Here is a 22,740-nt window from a genome sequence, read left to right on the forward strand (position 1 = left end):
TAAAGTACCTACAGCTGAAGCGGTTTTATCTTCAATATGATATATCCAGGCTGTGGTTGCCATTCAAAAGTTGTTTATCGCCTCAATATTTCTACCACTCTCACACATCACTTTAAAAAAAATAAGAGAGAGAGAGAGAGAAAAGACGGTAGGTTTATAAGGGGGACTATGCTCCAGACTGAACGCTGAATGGCATAATCAGTCTTAAATGATGATGATGATGATTCCTTTACTGCTTGCTCAATATACAGATTGAATAACATCGGGGATAGGCTACAACCCTTTCTCACTCCCTCCCCAACCACTGCTTCCCTTTCAATCCCCTCGACTCTTAAACTGCCATCTGGGTTCTGTACAAATTCTAAACAGCCTTTCGCTCCCTGTATTTTACCCCTGCCACCTTCAGAATTTGAAAGAGAGTATTCCAGTCAACATTGTCTACTATTGCTAGACACGTAGGTTTGCCTTTCCTTAATTACTTTCTAAGATAAGTCATAGGGTCAGTATTGCCTCACGTTTTCCAACATTTCCCCGAGGCCGGCTTTTACCAGTTTTTTCCATTCACCTGTAAAAAAATTCGTGAGCCGTGGCTTATTAAATTGATAGTTCTGAAATTTTCACATCTGCCGACACCTGCTTTCTTTGGGATTGCAAATTTCATTTTTTTCTGTATGATAATTAAAACCTCGCGACTGCCACTCGTATTCGAGAAACTGATTGCGGGCTTTCACTTGCCGCAGGACCATGAGCGAGCCGTCGAGCGAGGACCCTTCGTCTGGGGGCGAGGGATCCGGCAGCGGAGGCGGCGGGGGCGGCGCGGGCGGCGCGCCCGGCAACAAGGACAGCAAGCTGTACGAGAAGCCCAGCGGCGGCAAGAAGAAGCTGCTGCGCCTGCTCACCGTACTCGCCTACGTCATGTCGGTGTCCATGGCGGCCATCATGCTGTCGCTGTACTACGTCTTCCTGTGGGACCCGCACGGCACGGGCCCCCGCTACGGCCACCTCGCGGCCGACCCACAACCGCGCCTCAACTACACCCAAGGTGAGGCCTGACTCTCGCTGCTCTTTCGCAGTCGCCTCTCTGTGCGAGGGAAGTCACCGCGCCATCGCCTCTCCGGCAGATTCCTGGGCTGTTCTTTGCCGCAAATATACCAGCAGCTTCGCACCAGGTGGTTATAATTAAAATGCAGCTAGTCACCGAGGGCCAGTCTGGGCTGTAATTACCCTCTAACAACGAAACGTAGCAAATATGCTGATGCATTTGTGAGGAACAGATGTACGCCGGAAAAAAATAAGTCCCAATTTTGGCAACCAAGTGAAAATCTGGCGCCGTACAGCACCTAGGCGACGACTGTGTAAACCGCCCTTAATACACTATTCGCCATTAAGCTTGCTACACCAAGAAGAAATGCAGATGATAAATGGGTATTCATTGGACAAATATGTTATACCAGAACTAACATGTGTTACAATTTCATGCAACTTGCATGCATACATCCTGAGAAATCAGTACCCAGAACAACCACCACTGGCCGTAATAACGGCCTTGAAACGCGTGGGCATTGAGTGAAACAGAGCTTGCATGGCGTGTACAGGTACAGCTGCCCATGCAGCATCAAGAGTAGTGACTGACGTCTTGTGACAAGCCAGTTGCTCGGCCACCATTGACCAGACGTTTTCAGTTGATGAGAGATCTGGAGAATGTGCTGTCCAGGGCAGCAATCGAACATTTTCTGTATCCATAAAGGACCGTACAGGACCTGCAACATGTGGTCGTGCATTATCCAGCCGAAATATAGGGTTTCGCAGGGATCGAATGAAGGGTAGAGCCACATTTGAAATGTAACGTCCACTGTTCAAAGTGCCGTCAATGCAAACAAGAGGTGGCCGAGACGTGTAACCAATGGCACCCCATACCATCACGCCGGGTGATACTTCCCCATCTGTTGACTCAGGGATCGAGACGTGGCTGCACGATCTGTTACAGCCATGCGGATAAGATGCATGTCATCTCGACTGCTAATGATACGAGGCCGTTTAGATCCAGCACGGCGTTCCGTATTACCCTCCTGAACCCACCGATTCCATGTTCTGCTTACAGTCATTGGAACTGGACCAACGTGAGCAGCAATGTCGCGATACGATAAACCGCAATCGCAATAGGCTACAATCCGACCTCTATCAAAGTCGGAAACGTGATGGTACGCATTTCTCCTCCTTACACGAGGCATCACAACAACGTTTCACCAGGCAACGCCGGTCAACTGGTGTTTGTGCTTGAGAAATCGGTTGTAAACATTCCTCATGTCAGCACAATGTAGGTGTCGGCACCAGCGCCAACTTTGTGTGAATGCTCTGAAAAGTTAATGATTTGCATATCAAAATCTTCTTCCTGTCAGTTAAACTTCGCGTATGTAGCACGTCATCTTCGTGGTGTTGCAATTTCAATGGCCAGTAGAGTAAAAAAATCAGCATTATGCCTTTCTCACATGTGTGACCTTTTCTGCCCACGTCCCATGTAGAAACATTTCTGTACGTCTTTCTTGCATTTACAGTGCCAGATTTGCACGTTGTGGCCAAAACTTGTACTAATTTTGTCCATCGTGAATCGGTCCTGCATTAACGCAATAGAATATCTGCCAAGTGTCGCTGCCATACGACAATTACAGCTCACGCTGGACCACCGTAAGTGGCTGCATTTTAATTACAACCACCCAGTACGTTGCAGACGATGTGAACACTAAGTCCATCGACGAAATTTCGGCTCTGTAATTAATTAATTCAGGTTCCAGTCATAGTTGAAAATAATATTTTTACGAGTGACTAGTCTGGAACATTTTCGTTCATTCTCAAACAATTACTTGTGTTAGAAGGTACAATGTTATTAACAAAATATGAAATACAGCATTTTCAAACATTTTGTGTGCACAGATTAGAGCAGTGCTATAAATCACTTACGACGTACATACATTTTCAGTATTTCACTGTGCATAACACATTTGTTTTTAGATCAGATCAACATCTCAAATGTTACTTAACTGTATTATCGTTGTCGTGATACAGCCAAACTTCGATAGGGGTCTTTAGTTGTCTGTAGGTAAAAACCTGACAGGAGCCTATAATTATTTTTCATGTGTCCATATGCTCTGTCTCTCATAGATCATAATCTCGTAACTCAGTACATAGATGATGTACTGACAAACGTATTAGACATTGACGTACTACTTTACGTATTACTGATGTATCATAAGCTAACTGGTTTACTAAATTCTAAACCATTTTCAAAAAGAGCAAAATATTTATTTTATTTAAATTTGAACTGTTCGTTCATCAATCTACCAGGCTCCCTTACCTTACGATTACATATTTCCTATTCTGGAAGTATGTACTTACTCCGTTTAGGTGCGAAGTGCAGAATTTTCGTTGTATTCTGAACACCGCCAGCTGTGTGTTTTTTTCTTCGCGTATCATCCCAAATTACAATATTGCTTTTTACCATCGTTTGCGAATCATAAAACATACAGCAGATGATATTCAGAGTATTACGAGAACTTTGGACGTGGCACCTCATAGAATGAAGTTAGACATACTTGAAGTACGAAAAATATGTAAACGAAAGAAGTTCGAATTTTAATACAGTCTTTTACTCTTTTTAAAAATGATTCATGATTCCGTAAAAAGATAAACAAAAATATATTTCTTTATGATCAACAACAAACCATAATAAATAAATTTGTTTGTGGCAGAAGTAATTCTCCGTGTGTAATAAACTGCAACACCTACAGCCGTCTTTACGATGTAACTAATTTTATGAGTACCTGTTTCGGTGCTTCAGTGCGTCATCTTCAGGCCCTATCTGACGCTGAGGGGGTTAACTCCAACTCCCTTCAGCGTCAGTTAAGGCCTGAAGATGGTGCTCTAAAGCACCGAAGCTGGCAGGCATGACATCCTCGTAGTTTGGAAAGTAGGGAGGAGGTACTGGCAGAGCTGAAGCTGCAAGGATAGGTCGCGAGACGTGCCTGGGTGACTGTCGGTTGAAGCAATGCACGCGAAAGGCAAGGACCGAAGTTCGAGTCCCGGTCAGGCACACAGTGGTAATTTGCGAGGAAGCTTCAAAAAGCACTCACTAAGCTGTAGAATGAAAGATTCCTTAGATAAGAAAAGTTTGCTCGTGAGTTCACACAATTGACACGTACAGTGTTCGACCTGAAAATGCGCTTTCGACGACTCAATGTCGGTCACAGTTTTTCTTACCATATTGCGGCACTGGCGAAGACAAAAGACGGCTACTTGGCAGCGGCACAGCTCTGATCATCATGAGTTAGTTTTCCTGTGTTCTTTTTTACACATTGTCGCCGGAGGAGTGTCCAATTGATTCCGTCCACAGGACCACAACTGCTTCCCGTCCCTATCGTTTTTAGGAGCCCGAGATAGTGTTGCAGCATCCAAAGAAAGAACTGTGCGCGGATATTGTGAAGGTCGCTGTCAGCGCTATAAGATCGGCGCATATCTTCCCAGTACAGTGGAACACATACACTGCCCAGTCATATTCATTTGATCTCCTGCCACAACCTGAATAACAGCACGAGGCTTCAGGGAGAGTGTCGTGAGCTTCTGAAAGGTACCGACAACACCGTGACCAGCTGCGCTAGGTTTATCGGTTGAGGATCCATGGTGCGAACACGCCGGTCGAGATGGTCCATCAGATTCTCGATTGGCTTTAAATCCGTGGAACTTGGTGGCTAGGAAAGTATGGCGAACTCACCCTTGTGCTCAGGTACACTGCGATCTGCATGACACATTGCAATGTCCCGCTGGTAGATGCCATCTTGCCGAGGAGAAACAAAATGCATGTAGCGGTGGAAATGATCCCCAAGGATAGATGCATGCATATGTTGATCCACTGTGCTTCCAGAATGTCGAGATCAAACAGGCAATGCCATGAAATCATTACCCAGATCATAACGCTCCAACCTGGTTGCAGGATGTTTCCTTTCAAGTGCTTCATGCCTTGCACACCAACGGCCATCTGTCCGATGGTGCATGAAACGCGATTCTTTTAAAAAGGCCAGCTGTCGCCACTGAGTGGACGTCCAGCTGCGTTATTGGAGCACAAATTCAAGTTTTCATCGCCGATGAACCGCAGTCAGTATGGGCGCATGGTTCAGGTACCTGTCGCGGTGGCCCACACGCGCTAATGTTCACTGAACGGTCGTTCAGGAGGCACTGTTGGTAGCCGCTTGGCTCATCTGGGTGATCAGTTGCTCATCAGCTGCACATCTATTCGTTCGTACACATCTCCGCAACCATCGTTTACAGTTGCCTCGGCGCCGGTTTTGGATAGCGCCATTTTGCCACGCGCGGTGTACTTTAACCAAGGCGATACGTGAACTGTTTACAAATTTAACCGTTTCTAAAATGTTTCCACCCTTGGCCCCAACTTCAGTGATCATGACCTTTTGGACGTCAAATAAATTCCTGCATTTCTGCATTATGACGTCCCCATGACATGCTTTATGTAACCTCCACTGCTACTGGTGCCACTGGCCGTCTGTGAGTGTTCATTGCACTTTGACGTCTAACATAGGCGGTGTGACATTGGTCATTAACGTGACTGGATCGTGTAGAAATGATTCTCTTCTGATATAGTAGAGGCATATGTTCAATGTTTATACAGCGCAGTACGTCTTGTCCGATAATAGACAATAACTCCCATGTGCAGAGAAGACGGATTTTACTGTCATTGTACGATTTGCTTCTTAGCGTTAATACCGTCTAGTACAGGCTCCGCTGTATTCAAAATTTGTATTATAAATTTATTTTATTTAACTTTACATCCGAATGCTCTTCCTGTCGACGCAGTCGTCAGATACCTAAGGGAGGGAAGTCGTGTGCGCCGTCTCTCTATGAGCTGTGCAGATTTCATTCTCCATGTGTTTATATTTTTAGTCTAACTGTGTGTGTATCTTTCTTGTGGACCTGGAGATGTGAGAGTAGTCCATGATTTGCCTAAACGGGTGTGGACAACAGCTTATACTCCACTTGGTCGACGAACGGTCTATTGTCCTTAACCACAGCGAGGATTTGATCCGGGTCTGACTTATCTTTCTGTTCACAAGCTAGTGCTCTGCGAGTTGCGAAATACGAGCCGGTGTTTACTATCCATGTGTGATGAGACCATGAAAATGAAACGCTATCACGAGCATAGCTATAGCTATTTTTATGCCATATATTACATGCATATATTTTGGTGAGTATTTCCTGTCCGCCATATCGACGACATCAGTGGCATCAGCACACTCGATATTTTTGCATATTCGGTAGACCAGAAACCTATAAATCAGCTGTGCCACACTTTTCTCATGAAAAATGTTTGTGCAAACTGCAAAGAGCATCTGTATAATGTACATACAGAACTGAGTTACTTACGCATGATTACAGAAACAGATATCTGAACTTGGTATAATACATACATACTGATCCATTGGGTTAAAGATTAACAGTTGTCATTGCACGATAAGGCTTTAATGAAGCTTTCTATTTCTTGTCGTTCTCAATTCAGCAAACTTTCTGTATGTTTAAGTACAGCTGGCTACTTCTCTAGATGTACATGTGATCATTTAATTTGTTAAGAAGCACTTCAGCACAGTTGTGATTGTTCCTTTGCAACTGCGAAAGAGTGCAATGAGACCGCGCAGCTTCAGGTTGGTTGGCTGTATCGGGGGAGGGGAGCAAACAGCGAGGTCATCGGTCCGATTGGATTACGGACAGATGGGGGAGGAAAATGGCGTGCCCTTTCACAGGAACCATACAAGCAGCTATGCGAAGCGATTTAGGGAAATCAAGGTAAAACTAAATCAGGATGGCCGGACGCGGGTGCGAACCGTCCTCTACATCTACATCTACATCTACATTACACTCCGCAAGCTACCTAATGGTGTGTGGCGGAGGGTACTTTCGGTACCACTATTTGATCCCTCCAATCCTGTTCCACTCGCGAATAGTGCGTGAGACGAATTATTGTCGGTAATCCTCTGTCTTGGCTGTTATAATCGAGATGTATGTGGGTGCAAGTAATATGTAGTCTGACTCCTGAAAAGCGCTGTCCCGAAATTACAATATAAATCCCTCCGTGATGCACATCGCCTCTCTTGTAGCGTCTGCCAGTGGAGTTTGTTTAGCATCTCCGTAACGCTCTCTCGCCAGCGAAGCAATCCCGTGACGAAAGGCGCCGCTTTTCATTGTATCTCCTCTATCAGTCCTACCTGATAGGGATCCCAGATAGATGAACAATACTCAATAATCGGGTAACAAGCGCCTTATAAGCCACTTCTTTCGTGGATGAGTTACGTTTCCTTAAGACTCTTCCAATGACTCTGAGTCTGGTGTCTGCTTTTCCCACTACCTGTTTTATATGGTCATTCCGCTTAAGGTCGCTCTGGATAATTACGCCAATAAATTTTATGGCAGACGATGTCTCCAGCTGTTTTTCATCAATAGTGTAGCTGTGCATTGGTGGATTTCTTTTCCTGTGTATGCGCAATATGTTACATTTATTTACGTTCAGGGTCAACTGCCAGAGTATGCACCATTCATCAATTCTCTGCAGACCATTCTGCAAATTCTCCTCTTCCCGAATGCGAGTTCAGTGTGGTAACCACTGCGCCACCTCGCTCGGTCCACGCGGTTTCAAACTAAGTTTGTGGACTACAATCATCGCACAGTTTTTCAGACCTTGCTCACTGATCACTAGCTGTGTCCGGACTCTTAAACGCTGTAACGGTGTTACTACCGATCGGACGTTCTCTCTTGAATAAACTTTTCAAGCAAGAAGTCTCGACTTTTAACCGTGCGTTCGCGTTTTCCTGCCACGAAAATAACGCCTTTCAGCAAACACCCCGCCGACAGCACCTAAGCAAAGAAACAGTGGGAGTGTGAGACCGCTTACAAGCTATGAGTGACTTTTCCTTCCTTGCTTCATACGTCTTTCCTTATGAAACTCGTCTTGTTCTCCAAATGATGAGATTTACGGGTTAGAAAATTTAGTGGAAGGCAGCATGATTAGAGTTTCAGAGAAGAACGTAGTTTGTCTCTCCGCCATGTTAAACTGACTATTTTCAACGTGCTTTTTCTCAGTAGAACACTGAAATTTTTTTCACATACGTATAATCTACTTGATAACAATCTGGCATTTTTTTAAAAATTAGTCTAACAAAATTGTAATTTTGAAAAATTGCCCTTTTTGCCTGTAAATTTTTAAAACAGTAACTTTCAAAGTTTTCTTTATAATATAGCTAGAAAGCCAAAAAGTGGCACTTCATGCAAGTGTACAAGACAATTGACTGTTACAATTTCATTGCTATGGGATAAATGGTTTCAGAGGAAGAGTACATTAGGCCAGAATAAACAAAAGTTACGGGGAACAGTCTGAAGTTTCATTGCACTCACAGAGCCTTTAATACATTGACAGCATTTGTCATAGATTATTCTGCCACTGATTTGCAAGCGGCATGCGGCAATGCATTGTATTTATGAATTTTTATGTGGAGAGCTTGCTAAGTTCATAATGGTAAATAAGACTTTCTCTGCTGTTAACCCATTTCCAACTATATCGGTGCCATATACAGATCTAACATTTTTTCGTCGTATTCACCGTTTTCTATCTTCCAGGTGCTCGACCTTTCCTTGACAATTCTAGAGGTCGATCTCGGCATTTCTTTGCTCAGAACAGAAAAAAAACGCATGTTGCTTTATTGCTGTAGATAATGCAAGACAACAATCCGTGTAGCTAATAGCTGTAAGCTCAAATCAATGGAAAAAAGTCCCTAGGCTTATAAATTCAAAATCGAGAAGCCACAGAGCAACAAGTGGTCGCCTCTCACTGTGCAAGCTGCCATTTAAACTGACGTTTGGGATTTTTAAATAAGTATTTGGTACAAAATACTTTTATACTCTCACAAAGAGTACTTTAAACGGTCATAATCACCAATAAAAATGAAGTTCGTACTGTCGTCATTTCCGAGATACCTTCTGCCCTTAGTGTCCCATCGACATCTAGGTCGTTACAGGTGGAGCACAAGCTCGGGTAAGAGAAATATGGCGAAGCAAATCGGTCGTGTCCTTTTCAAAGGCGTTTGTTTTAAACGATTTACGGAGACCACTAAAGAATGTGAATACTGGATACCCATATGGAGATTTGATCCGCCGTTCAGAAAGTTTGAGACCGACCTATTTTACCGTTTGTGTTTGTGTCGGAACTGTTGGGGTTAATCGATATGTGCACTTTTTTCAATTTTTGCTTCCATGTTCCAAATTGTAGGACATGTCCGGAAGAACAGACACCACGCATTCAAATAATTGATACGCTCAGCCGGGCAATGGACCCTCCTTCTTCAGTGCGCATGCAAAAATACGTCCGACCTCCTGTGGAACTCTCAGAGTAGCGAACAGTGAGTAGAATGGACACTGACTGCGGATAGGTAGCGCTCGGTGCGAACGTGGATGAACCGTGAGGCGTGGCGACATAGTCCTTCCACTGTCACGGCAACGCTGTGTCAAGGATGGCGCACCTGCCTAGTAAGCAGGAGGTCCAGCCCCGGTAACCATGCCGTGTAATGTCCCGCTGCAGCTGGCAGTAGTGACACCCTTCAATTTACATGTGATGCTTCACAGCTGCCGATTCTGCGTGGTGCCTGTTCTCTCGTACAAGGAAGCCATACGTTAACCGTATATGCATTTTATCTTTACTTTGAACAAATTGAAAACCACCACAGTTATAAAACGTTTACAGATCGCGTATAATAGGTCATGATTTCGATACCAGCACACAATTGACCTTACCATCTATCTTTGCATGAAAGCGAAAGATACGAACAACACTCAGTCTAGAGCTGTGGCATAGCACAACCTAGACCTCAGCCACTGATGACGTGGACCACAAGCACCTTACAAGCTAGATCACAGTTTTAAAATAACCTAGATGTCAGGCACATCATGGCCTAGAACTCGGCCAATGTCTCACTTAGATCGCAGAGATTATACTGTGTAGATTTCAGGTAACACACTACTATGACTTCGTGCCTTGTAGTTAATGACTAACTACAGTATTAATATTTATAAGTGGAACGCTTCGTTTATAATTGGAAGTTGTCCAAGTTTATTAGCAACGTGAAAAGTGAAATTGCCATGTCTCATCATACATTCCACTTTCTCTTTTTGCAGGTTCTTCCACACGTTTATCGTGAGCAACTTGGTAACTTATTTGCTTTATTTTGTGTCTGCATTATTTGTTTGTTTTTGTTATCTAGTCTTCCTGTGAAGACTATCGCTACGACTGAAACCGGTAGAAGGTAAATAACACATTTGTGCATTTGATGGCAAAGATGCAATTCTTAGAATTTCTGACAGCTGTATCGACTCATCTCATTAAATTGCAGGCTATAGAAAAGACGAAAGAAATTACGTTCTGAGGAAAAGAACAGGTGTGATAAAATAAAGAAAACGATGTAGTCGACTAAGTAAGTCGTTTTATCTATTGGTGCTGCGACATTTTTTTCATCGTAATGAACGCATAAAAGAATAAAACAGAAAACTTTCAGCTCATCCGTTGAACAGCAAAAAAGAATATTAATTAAAGAGGGAACAGAAGAAATTTCAGCTAATCCGCTGAACAGCAAAAAAGAATATTAATTAAAGAGAGAACTGAAGAAACGCTATTGAAATCTGCAAAATACTACTGTTTTGTTGCTACTTTATTTATATGAGACTTAGATAGCAAACAAGGAATACATAAATCGAATAGTGACGAAGATAGATTAAGAAACTAAGTTATTAGAAATGAGCATAACATATTTGTAACAAAAGAAGAATGCAATATGTTCAACCAGAAATGTAAGATGCAAACAGAATACAAGAAGGCACAAATACTACAAAAAACTTTACAGCACATACCGAAATGGATAAGAAACGCAAGTCTGCCCAGGAATCGATTACGCTACGAAGCTAAAGCCCCGGAACAGGTTCCTCGAACCTAATCCATGTATGTAGATGATGGTGATAATGAAGGCGTCTCTCAAATAATTGTTTATGCTGAGTAACCCTTTTTGTGACGATATTGTACTTGATACATAAATTAAACACCGGGTTAATGATGTGTCGCCGCTCCGTTTGTAAAATACGTATCTTTCTACAACAAAATTTCTTCATGCATTGCTACATATAATTGTGGCGTTTTTTCGTCCTGTTATGAGTCTCTTCCTACTACAACAAATAATACGTAATAAATATGTGCATCAAAAACGACATTATTTATGGATAGCACCGTTCCAATATAATAGCAAGAGCAGAACGGAAAAAAATGGACTGGCTATCGAACAATTAGCGGCAAGCTCTAGTTATTGTCGTTGTAACGTCTAACAAAGATTATAAGGAGACACACTGTGACTTCACATCTACGATAACTGTCATCGAGAGGTAAAGATGTCTAACCACCCTTCCAAAACAAAAGTAGCTAGTTAAAAAGAAATTTAAAGTCAAGTATTACGATACGGATGAGACGAAAACCTCTGAAGCTATGGTACCAACACGGCGGGGATCCTACAAGCCGCCATCTGGGATGCAGTTCGTAATTTGCAAAATGGTTCAAATGGCTCTGAGCACTATGCGACTTAACATCTGTGGTCATCAGTCGCCTAGAACTTAGAACTAATTAAACCTAACTAACCTAAGGACATCACACACATCCATGCCCGAGGCAGGATTCGAACCTGCGACCGTAGCAGTCGCGCGGTTCCGGACTGAGCGCCTAGAACCGCGAGACCACCGCGGCCGGCTCGTAATTTGCAAATGGAAAGGAAGTCTTGTAACATTTCAAAAAGTTTGGGATTTTACATTTTTTGGAAATAATTTTATTAATTCATCTACAATAATATTATTTTCTTCAAAGGAGTATCCATTACATATTGTACATTACTGCAAGGGCTTCTTCCGATCTCCGAAACACCTCTGGAACTCGATCTTTGGTACAGCACTCAGTTTTTTTCACCGATGCGCTTTTAATCAATTGTGCTTCTAAATTGACAGCCCTTTAAGATTCTCTTTATTTTTAGAACCAGAAAAAAAACTCACGCGGTGCCATATATGTCGAATATGGAGGCTGTGTCACGTTACTGTCTCGTTTTTTGCCAAAAATTAACAAACAAGCAATGAAGTCTGAGCAAGTGAACCATCGTGGTGCTAAGGCCATGAAATGTTTCACACGTTTCATACCCAAATCATCCGAAAATACGACGTATGGGCAGCCGCTGTGACCGAGCGGTTCTAGGCGCTTCAGAATAGAACCGCGCAACCGCTACGGTCACAGGTTCGAATTCTGCCTCGGGCATGGATGTGTGTGATGTCCTTAGGTTAGTTACGCTTAAGTAGTTCTAAGTTCTAGGGGACTGATGAGGTCAAATGTTACGTGCCATAGTTCTCAGAGCCATGTGAACCATTTTTGAACAAAGTATTTCATGGCATGAGCCAATCGATATACCAACTTCATCAACTGCTCTGATTGTGACTCAACGATCGTTCATCATCATTTATTTCATTTTTTGCACTTTCTCATCACTTGTTGAAGTACTGGGGCGTCCAGCGTCTTCAGCGTCTTCACGGCCATCTTGGGAAAGCTTCCACCACTAGTAAGCATTGTTTTATTCACTGCAGTTTCACCAGAAGCTATATCCAACATCTATAAAACTTCTTTACGTTTATTCCATTTTTATAGCAAAACTAATATAAATTCTCTGCTCGATTTTTAAAACAAATCTATAATGGCCACTCGAAAGCAGATACATATAACATTCCTTACAACTGACGACAGACAGAACATTCAATACAACCCGCTATATTACACAATTTCCTAAACAATTTGAACACATCTCGTACGTACCTCGTATGTGGAAAATTAGGGCACGATTCTATATCAAGTACAAAATGCTGAAAGTCACTAAGAATTCATTAGAAATTAGAAACCTAATTGAGTTAAATCATGGACATAAATCCTGAGGGTACCCGGTACAAACACAGACGAGTCATGTCACATTCAGATTGTTGCTGAGAATACGAGAACTAAAGATGTCTGGTACCACGTGGAAGCCTTCCCCGGCATGTTATTTGAAACAATAGGGTTCATCTGGTCTGTGTCCTCCTTGTGACTAAGGCGTTTTCGCAAGCGTTGGGTCTCAACAACAAGCCGATTCTGCCGATTCACTTTCCTGTATCTTTATTCTTCCACCTTAGCATCTTACAATGGTATTTCACTGCACTTCGAAATAAAATTTCAAAGAAAGCCGAATAGACCAGTCGTAGCAACAGCAAGTTTTTCTCTCTCGAAAATATCGAGTTATAATGTTCTAATAAATCAGTCCAAACATATTGTCAATCCACACACTGCTTTGATCACCACGCGAAGTACCTTCTTACTTAGAGGAAAACCTTTATCCCTGTTAATGACATTACTTGAAAAATCTAATTTCAGTGGATTCTTCAAGAACACATTCCCAATAGTGAGAAGTAGGAGGGATCAGTTATGTCTTGTCATATATCATCCTGTGTCCTTCGTTAAGGCGGTGTTCCGCCACTGCCAACTTCTCATGCAGTACTCAATGGAGTTTTGCGGACTCTGGTGAAAAGAGGTTATGCCATTTCTGACGAGGAACATTTGAAAGAAGAACTTGATCATTTGAAGATATTTTTTAAACAGAATGGATAAGTTACTGTTGTTGTGGTCTACAGTCCTGACATTGGCTTGATGCAGCTCTCCAAGCTACTCTATCCTGTGCAAGTTTCTTCATCTCCAAGTACATACTGCAACCTACATCCTTCTGAATCTGCTTAGTGTATTCATCTCTTGGTCTCCATCTACGATTTTTACCCTCCACGCTGCCCTCCAATGCTAAATTGGTGATCCCTTGATGCCTCAGAACATGTCCTACCAACCGGTCCCTTCTTCTCGTCAAGTTGTGCCATAAACTCCTCTTCTTCCCAATTCTATTCAATACCTCCTCATTAGTTATGTGAGCTACCCATCTAATCTTCAGCCTTCTTCTGTAGCACCACATTTCGAAAGAGTCTATTCTCTTCCTGTCCAAACTATTTATTGTCCATGTTTCACTTCCATACATGGCTACACTCGATACGAATACTTCCAGAAACGACTTCCTGACTCTTAAATCTATACTCGATGTTAACAAATTTCTCTTCTTCAGAAACGCTTTCCTTGCCATTGCCAGTCTACATTTTATATCTTCTCTACTTCGACCATCATCAGTTATTTTGCTCCCCAAATAGCAAAACACCTTTACTACTTTAAGTGTCTCATTTCCTAATCTAATTCCCTCAACATCACCCGACTTAATTCGACTACATTCCATTATCCTCTTTTTGCTTTTGTTGGAGTTCATCTTATATCCTCCTTTCAAGACACTGTCCATTCCGTTCAACTGCTCTTCCAAGTCCTTTGCTGTCTCTGACAGAATTACAATGTCATCGGCGAACCTCAAAGTTTTTATTTCTTCTCCGTGGATTTTAATACCTACTCCGAATTTTTCTTTTGTTTCCTTTACTGCTTGCTCAATAGACAGATTGAATTACATTGGGGAGAGGCTACAACCCTGTCTCACTCCCTTCCCAACCACTGCTTCCCTTTCATGCCCTCGATTATTATAACTGCCATCTGGCTTCTGTACAAATTGTAAATAGCTTTTCGCTCTGTGTATTTTACCCTTGCCACCTTTAGAATTTGAAAGAGAGTATTCCCGTCAACATAGTCAAAAGCTTTCTCTAAGTCTACAAATGCTGAAACGTAGGCTTGCCTTTCCTTAATCTTTCTTCTAAGATTAAGTCGTAAGGTCAGTATTGCCTCACATCTTCCAATATTTCTACGGAATCAAAACTGATCTTCCCCGAAGTCGGCTTCTACCAGTTTTTCCATTCGTGTGTAAAGAATTAGTTTTTTGCAGCTGTGACTTACTAAACTGATATTTCGGTAATTTTCACATCTGTCAACACCTGCTTCCTTTGGGATTGGAATTATTAAATTCTTCTAGAAGTCTGATGGTATTTCGCCTGTCTCATACATCTTGCTCACCAGATGGTAGAGTTTTGTTAGGACAGGGCTCTCCTAAGGCCATCAGTAGTTCTAATGGAATGTTATCTACTCCTGGGGCCTTAGGTATTCCAGTGCTCTGTCAAACTCTTCACGCAGAATCGTATCTCCCATTTCATCTTCATCTACATTCTCTTGCATTTCCATAATATTGTCCTCAAGTACATCGCTCTTGCATAGACCCTCTATATACTCCTTCCATCCTTCTGCTTTCCCTTCTTTGCTTAGAACTGGGTTTCCATCTGATCTCTTGGTGTTCATACAAGTGGTTCTCTTTTCTCCAAAGGTCTCTTTAATTTTCCTGTAGGCAGTATCTATCTTACCCCTAGTGAGATAAGCCTCTACATCCTTACATTTGTCCTGCTTAGCCATTTTGCACTTCCTGTCGATCTCCTTTTTGAGACGTTTGTATTCCTTTTTGCCTGCTTCATTTACTGCATTTTTATATTTTCTCCTTTCATCAATTAAATTCAATATTTCTTCTCTTACCCAAGGAGTTCTACTAGCCGTCGTCTTTTTACCTACTTGATCGTCTGCTGCCTTCACTACTTCATCTCTCAGAGCTACCCATTCTTATTCTACTGTACTTCTTTCCCCCGTCCTTGTCAGTTTCTCCCTTATGCTCTCCCTGAAACTCTGCACAACCTCTGGTTTAGTCAGTTTATCCAGGTCCCATCTCCTTAAATTCCCACCTTTTTGCAGTTTCTTCAGTTTTAATGTACAGTTCATAACCAATAGATTGTGGTCAGGGTCCACATGTCTTACAATTTAAAACTTGGTTCCTAAATCTTTGTCTTAACATTATATAATCTATCTGATACCTTTTAGTATCTTCCATGTATACAACCTTCTTTTATGACTCATGAACCAAGTGTTAGCTATGATTAAGTTATGCTCTGTGTAAAATTCTACCAGACGGCTTCCTCTTTCATTTCTTACCCCCAATCCATACTCACCTACTATGTTTCCTTCTCTCCCTTTTCCTACTACCGAATTCCAGTCAACATGACTATTAAATTTTCGTCCCCCTTGACTACCTGAATAATTTCTTTTATCTCATCATACTTTTCATCAACTTCTTCATCATCTGCACAGCTAGTTGGCATATAAACTTGCACTATTGTAGTAGGCGTGGGCTTCGTGTCTATCTTGGCCACAATAATGCGTTCACTATGCTGTTTGTAGTAGCTTACCCGCATTCCTATTTTCCTATTCATTATTAAACCTACTCCTGCATTACCCCTATTTGATTTTGTGTTTATAACCCTGTAGTCACCTGACCAGAAGTCTTGTTCCTCCTGCCACCGAACTTCACTAATTCCCACTATATCTAACTTTAACCTATACATTTCCCTTTTTAAATTTTCTAACCTACCTGCCCGATTAAGGGATCTGACATTCCACGCTCCGATCCGTAGAACGCCAGTTTTCTTTCTCCTGATAACGACATCCTCCTGAGTAGTCCCCGCCCGGAGATCCGAATGGGGGACTATTTTACCTCCGGAATATTTTACCCAAGAGGATGCCATCATCATTTAATCATACAGTAAAGCTGCATGTCCTCGGGAAAAATTACGGCTGTAGTTTCCCCTTGCTTTCAGCCGTTCGCAGTACCAGAACAGCAAGGCCGTTTTGGTTAATGTTGCAAGGCCAGATCAGTCAATCATCCAGACTGTTGCCCCTGCAACTACTGAAAAGGCTGCTGCCCCTCTTCAGGAACCACATGTTTGTCTGGCCTCTCAACAGATACCCCTCCGTTGTGGTTGCACCTACGGTACGGCCATCTGTATCGCTGAGGCACGCAAGCCTTCCCACCAACGGCAAGGTCCATGGTTCATGGGGGGGGGGGGGGGGGGGGGGGGGGTACGTACGGGATAAAAGCAAAAGACAAACAACTGTTGCGTCCAGCATTAAGTGAACTTCTACGCGTTACCCGACGGGCAACGGGGTTTGTATACGTTATACCTACAAGAAAATACACACTCATCAACTCCTGAAGATAGACGTTGACTGTGGATATTGTATCACAGATACATTCCCTTTGACTGTTCTGAGATGTCAGTAAACCCGCCCAAATATGTAAACAACCATACATGAGTAGCGCATATGAGAGGGAGGGGTCCGACAGACGAACAGTTATAGTTATTCCACCAGGAAGGAGGTACACGGTTCTTGTTGTCTATAGTTCAACCATGCCTAGACGGTTCGATCGCGTCCGCATTTTTACTCTGTGCCAGGAAGAGCTCGCAACAAGGGAAGTGTCCAGACGTCTCGGAGTGAACCAAAGCGATGTTGTTCGGACATAGAGGAGATAGACAGTAACTGTCGATGACTTGCCTCTCTCAGGCCGCCAGAGGGCTATTACTGCAGTCGATGACCGCTATTTTGCGCATTGTTTCTCGGAGGAACCCTGACAGCAACTTCACCATGTTGAATAATGCTTTTTGTGCAGCCACAGGACGTCGTGTTACGACTCAAACTGTGCGCAATAGGCTGCATGATGTGCAACTTCACCCAAGACGTCCATGACGAGGTCCACCTTTGCAACCACGACACAATGCAGCGCGGCCCAACAACATGCCGAACGGACCGCTCAGGAATGGCGCCACTTTCTCTTCACCAGTGACTGTCGCATATCCCTTCAACCAGACAATTGTCGGTGACGTTTTTGGAGGCAGCAAGGTGGAGATTTCCTACTGTTTTGGGATGGTATTATGTCGGGCCGACGTACGCCGCTGGTGGTCATGAAAGGCGCCGTAACGGCTGTACGATACGTGAATGCCATCCTCCGACCGATAGTGCAACCATATGGGCAGCATATTGGCGAGGCATTCGTCTTCATGGACGACAATTCCCGCCCCCATCGTGGACATCTTGTTGATGACTTCCTTCAGGATAACGACATCGCTCAACTAGAGTGGCCACTAGACATGAACCCTATCGTACAGGCCTGGTAAGATTGAAAAGGGCTGTCTATGGACGACGTGACCCACCGACCACTCTGAAGGATCTGCGCCAAATCGCCGTTGAGGACTGGGACAATCTAGACCAACAATGTCTTGAAGAACATGTGGATAGTATGCCATGACGAATATAGGCATGCATCAATGCAAGAGGACGCGCTATTGGGTATTAGAGGTACCAGTGTCTACAGAAATCTGGACCACCATTACTGAAGGTCTTGCTGTATGGTAGTACAGCATGCAATGTGTGATTTTCATGAGCAATAAAAATGGCGGTAATGATGATTATGGTTGATCTTTATTCCATTTTCTGTACAGGTTTCGGAATTCTCGGAACCGATGTGATGCAAAACTTTTTTTTGATGTGTGGGATATGCTCCACTATCAGGAGAACATGGAGATAGTGGAGCATATCCCACAACTAGAAGCAACTGCTGACATGGTCACATTTACGTAGAAGCCTCCAAAACACTCTCGCAACAAATTCTTCTCGTATATGAACGAAAAATAATATAGTCACCTGATGTCTTTACGCTTTACATCAGAGACAACCTTGTGATGCAATGATGTATGTAACGCGCCATGAAACAGTTACATATTTAGAAGCAATGAATGTGTAAGTTAGGCAATTATCGTTTTGCCAACTAAATCTTCTATCTATTGACTTTAGAATATACGTAATGCACATTTCCACCCTCTAGTCCAGGGGTAGTCAACGTTTTTCACCTGCGCTGACTTTTCTATCACTGACATCAGTAACATTTTCTAACCGCCCACCAGTTCCATAGTAATGGCGTTTTATACGGGGGGGGAGGGCATTAATTTACAAAATTTGTACGGCAGAGTTATAGAAAGTTAAAGCAAATAATAATAATTACTTACCAAATACTTTACGTCAAAATTTTACGAAAAACAAATGTAAATATTATTAAAACCTCTATCACGTGCAATCCATCAAGGAAGCTGCAACGCCCACTAGTGTGGTACAGGGACAGGTCTAATTACCGCTGCTCCAGTCTGTCGAATTTCTGTCCAAAAGCGGCCAACTATAGTGAATCGTCATCCGCATTTGATCACAGTCCACGCCAAGTTTTTTACATTTCTTCCATCAAAAGAAGTCTGTCGTCGTCTTACCTGACCAAAATTTTTACTTTCACTCAAAATGGCCCAATAGTGAGGGTAATTTTACAAATAGAAACGTTTCCCTCCATTACCTAAATTTCACTGAAACAGGGAGTTTTTATGTTATAGCTGTAAGGGACGATCAAAAAGCTTCCGTTCGAAGGCCACTCAGGCAAAATCGCAGTGAGCTCTGAGACAATCATCCCACTGACAAACCAGGTTGTGTCCTGCTGCGTGAACATAACTGCCTGAAGCACATCCTCGTCCGGCAGGGAATCGTCGACTGTTCAAGGCTTTTTTTTGTGGAAACGAAGACGTGCTTATCGCATGAGGAGAGATGAGGACTGCAGGGCGTCAGCTCGAATGTCTCCCACTTGTCCGTAATGGATGAGGCTGTCCTCGCAGATCTCCCGGCTTTTAGTGTCGCATCGTGATCAGCACGGACCTTGGCGCACCATTCCTCAACGACTGTCTCCGACAGACATGCTGCCCCATACACATTCTTCATTCCCCAATGGATGTCTACCCGTGTTTGTCCTTCTGATACCTGTCTGGATGCATTTGGTAATAACGTCGCCCTAGTTTACCTCGGAAAGATACGAAAGCCACATTGATCCCTTGCCCATATGTCGGTGCTTGTATACCCGCATCGTAGTCGCAATACGCTGTATACAGGCTGCAGCAACACCCTCAAACGATAACTTTTTGATCCCCCCTTATAACTAACAAAGAATAATACACCGTATTCATGAACTAAGGAGTCATGGGAAACACAAAGCTTTCTTAATGTTTAGCTGTTTCATATAAAACTAAAATTAGGCATCAAGAATGATCAAAAAGAAATGGCAGTGCTCGAATTAAAACAAATCATTTATCGTAGCATATTAGTATACGAACAGCGACAAATGAAATTCAGAAAAATGCGAATTCGATAAAATCTAATATAAATTTCAATGTTTGTGAATTCTTTTATTTGTCTGGAGTGTAAACTCGTCCACAAGTGAAAACTTGACTATAAATAGTTCAGATGGGAAGAGAACAGTAGTATTTAGAATGAAGTACTAAACAAGAATGCTGAATGTTAGATGGGCAGATGGGATAACTAATGAAGCATACTGAGTAGAATTGGGGAGAAAAGAATGTTGTGGTACAACTTGGCTAAAAGAACTAATCGGTTGATAGGACACAACCAGAAGCGTCAAGGAATCTTCATTTTGGAAATGCGGCGTAGGCGGGAGGAGGGACGGGAGAAAATTGTTGTGAAGGGGACAAACGTCTGACTACAATAAAAATATATTCAAATGTGTGTGCGTTGCAGCAATTACGTAGAAAAAAAATGGTTCAGATGGCTCCGAGCACTATGCACTTAACTTCTTAGGCCATCAGTCGCCTAGAACTTAGAACTAATTAAACCTAACTAACCTAAAGACATCACACACATCCATGCCCGAGGCAGGATTCGAACCTGCGACCGGAGCGGTCGCTCGGCTCCAGACTGTAGCGCCTAGAACCGCACGGCCACTCGGCCGGCACAGTTGCGTAGAGATGAGGAAACTTGCATAGGATACACTAGAGTGGAGAACTGTTCGAAATGAATCTTCAGGTTAAAGACCGCAATCAAAACAACGGCAATAGCGTGTGACGATTTTTCGACCCGAACTATGTCCTCTAGCTGCGGTAAGTTTCATCAAAATCAGTCAGTTCAATGACAGTGGACTATTAGGTTGCTAAAGACGCTTCTTGCGCTCTGCTGGAGTTCCACCATGTCAAGCACAGCATTAACGATTGTCTGATTCTCTGGCAACTTGAATGTGACTTTTAGATGCTTTTCGAGAGCTGTCTAGGCAAATGACTGGCTGATATCCAAAGCCACAACACACGCACGATTAAAATTTATAAACACTTGACAAATTGTCAGTCATATGACATGGGAGATTTCCGCTGATATCTTTGAGTACAGGGGTGCCACGAGTCGGTTTCTGATAAAACGGTGAATGGCTGAAAGGACCGAGCGATGGATACCAAAAACCATACACAAACCCTAAAGGACGAGCCGAGCAGCAGCATCCAAAAAAAACCACAATACCCGACCTAGAAAAAGACCAAACGTCTGGAATATCAACACAATTGGACGATATAATGGCTTACAATGGCACAGTAAGTGTTCTCGAAAGAACAGATAGAATTGATGTCCGTGCAGCTTTCTGTAGAATAAATGATAATTAATTGAAACCCTCAGCTGCCGACAGGTGTTGTTGATATACCTCCATGGGTACAGCTGAAAATACGTGCCCCGACCGGGACTCGAACCCGGAATCTCCTGCTTACATGGCAGACGCTCTACCATCTGAGCCACCTTTCTTTTTTTTAATTTTTATTTTATGTTATTTTTATTTTTATAAGGAAGGGAAAATAAACATTTGCTCCATTTTGTAATGAGAATAGAATGAACAAAGTATATATCGTTTCTAGGCTGCCGTTGCGCAATACAGGGTGATTCAAAAAGAATACCACAACTTTAGGAATTTAAAACTCTGCAACGACAAAAGGCAGAGCTAAGCACTATCTGTCGGCGAATTAAGGGAGCTATAAAGTTTCATTTAGTTGTACATTTGTTCGCTTGAGGCGCTGTTGACTAGGCGTCAGCGTCAGTTGATGCTAAGATGGCGACCGCTCAAAAGAAAGCTTTTTGTATTATTGAATACGGCAGAAGTGAATCGACGACAGTTGTTCAGCGTGCATTTCGAACGAAGTATGGTGTTAAAACTCCTGATAGGTGGTGTATTCAACGTTGGTATAAACAGTTTACAGAGAATGGGTGTTGGTGCAAAGGGAAAAGTTCTGGACGGCCGAGAACAAGTGATGAAAATGTAGCACGCATCCAGCAAGCATTTGTTCGCAGCCCAGGAAAATCGACTCGCAGAGCTAGCAGAGAGCTGCAAATTCCACAATCAACTGTATGGAGAGTCCTACGAAAAAGGTTAGTTATGAAACCTTACCGTCTGAAATTGGTTCAAGCACTGTCTGCAGCTGATAAGATTAAAAGAATCGATTTCTGTGATTTTATCCTTGCTCAAATGGAAACAGATGAATCTTTCGTTTCAAAGATTGTGTTTAGTGATGAAGCAACATTCCACACTAACGGGAAAGTCAAACCGTCACAATGTCTGTATATGGGGCACTGAGAATCCGCGGGAAACAACTCAGTATGAACGTGACTCGCCTAAGGTGAACGTTTTCTGTGCCATTTCAGCCAATAAAGTTTTTGGTCCCTTTTTCTTCGAAGGTGCTACTGTAACTGGACTACAGTATCTGGAGATGTTAGAGAATTGGCTGTTCCCTCAGCTCGAACAAGAAGCACAACAATTCATATTTCAGCAGGATGGAGCGCCACCACATTGGCACTTATCTGTCCGTAACTACCTGAACATCAACTACCCGAGGCGATGGATCGGCCGCCAGGCAGCTCGTGACAGAGCACTTCATCACTGGCCTCCAAGAAGCCCT

The 22,740-nt window shown here is 42.9% G+C and overlaps 1 protein-coding gene across 1 annotated transcript in view; it reads left to right on the forward strand.

The window, feature by feature from the left end:
- The window catches only part of LOC126340500 (uncharacterized), a 358,769-nt gene that overhangs the window by 126,299 nt on the left and 209,730 nt on the right, over positions 1–22,740 (forward strand). Inside the window, exon 2 of the mRNA XM_050001695.1 lies at positions 741–1,042. Within this exon, the coding sequence (XP_049857652.1) occupies positions 745–1,042 (298 nt within the window). The 5' untranslated portion in view covers positions 741–744. The remainder of the gene's footprint in view (positions 1–740; positions 1,043–22,740) is intronic.

Source organism: Schistocerca gregaria, chromosome 1 (genome assembly GCF_023897955.1).
Source record: "Schistocerca gregaria isolate iqSchGreg1 chromosome 1, iqSchGreg1.2, whole genome shotgun sequence".
In the NCBI taxonomy this organism is placed as follows: Eukaryota; Metazoa; Arthropoda; class Insecta; order Orthoptera; family Acrididae; genus Schistocerca; species Schistocerca gregaria.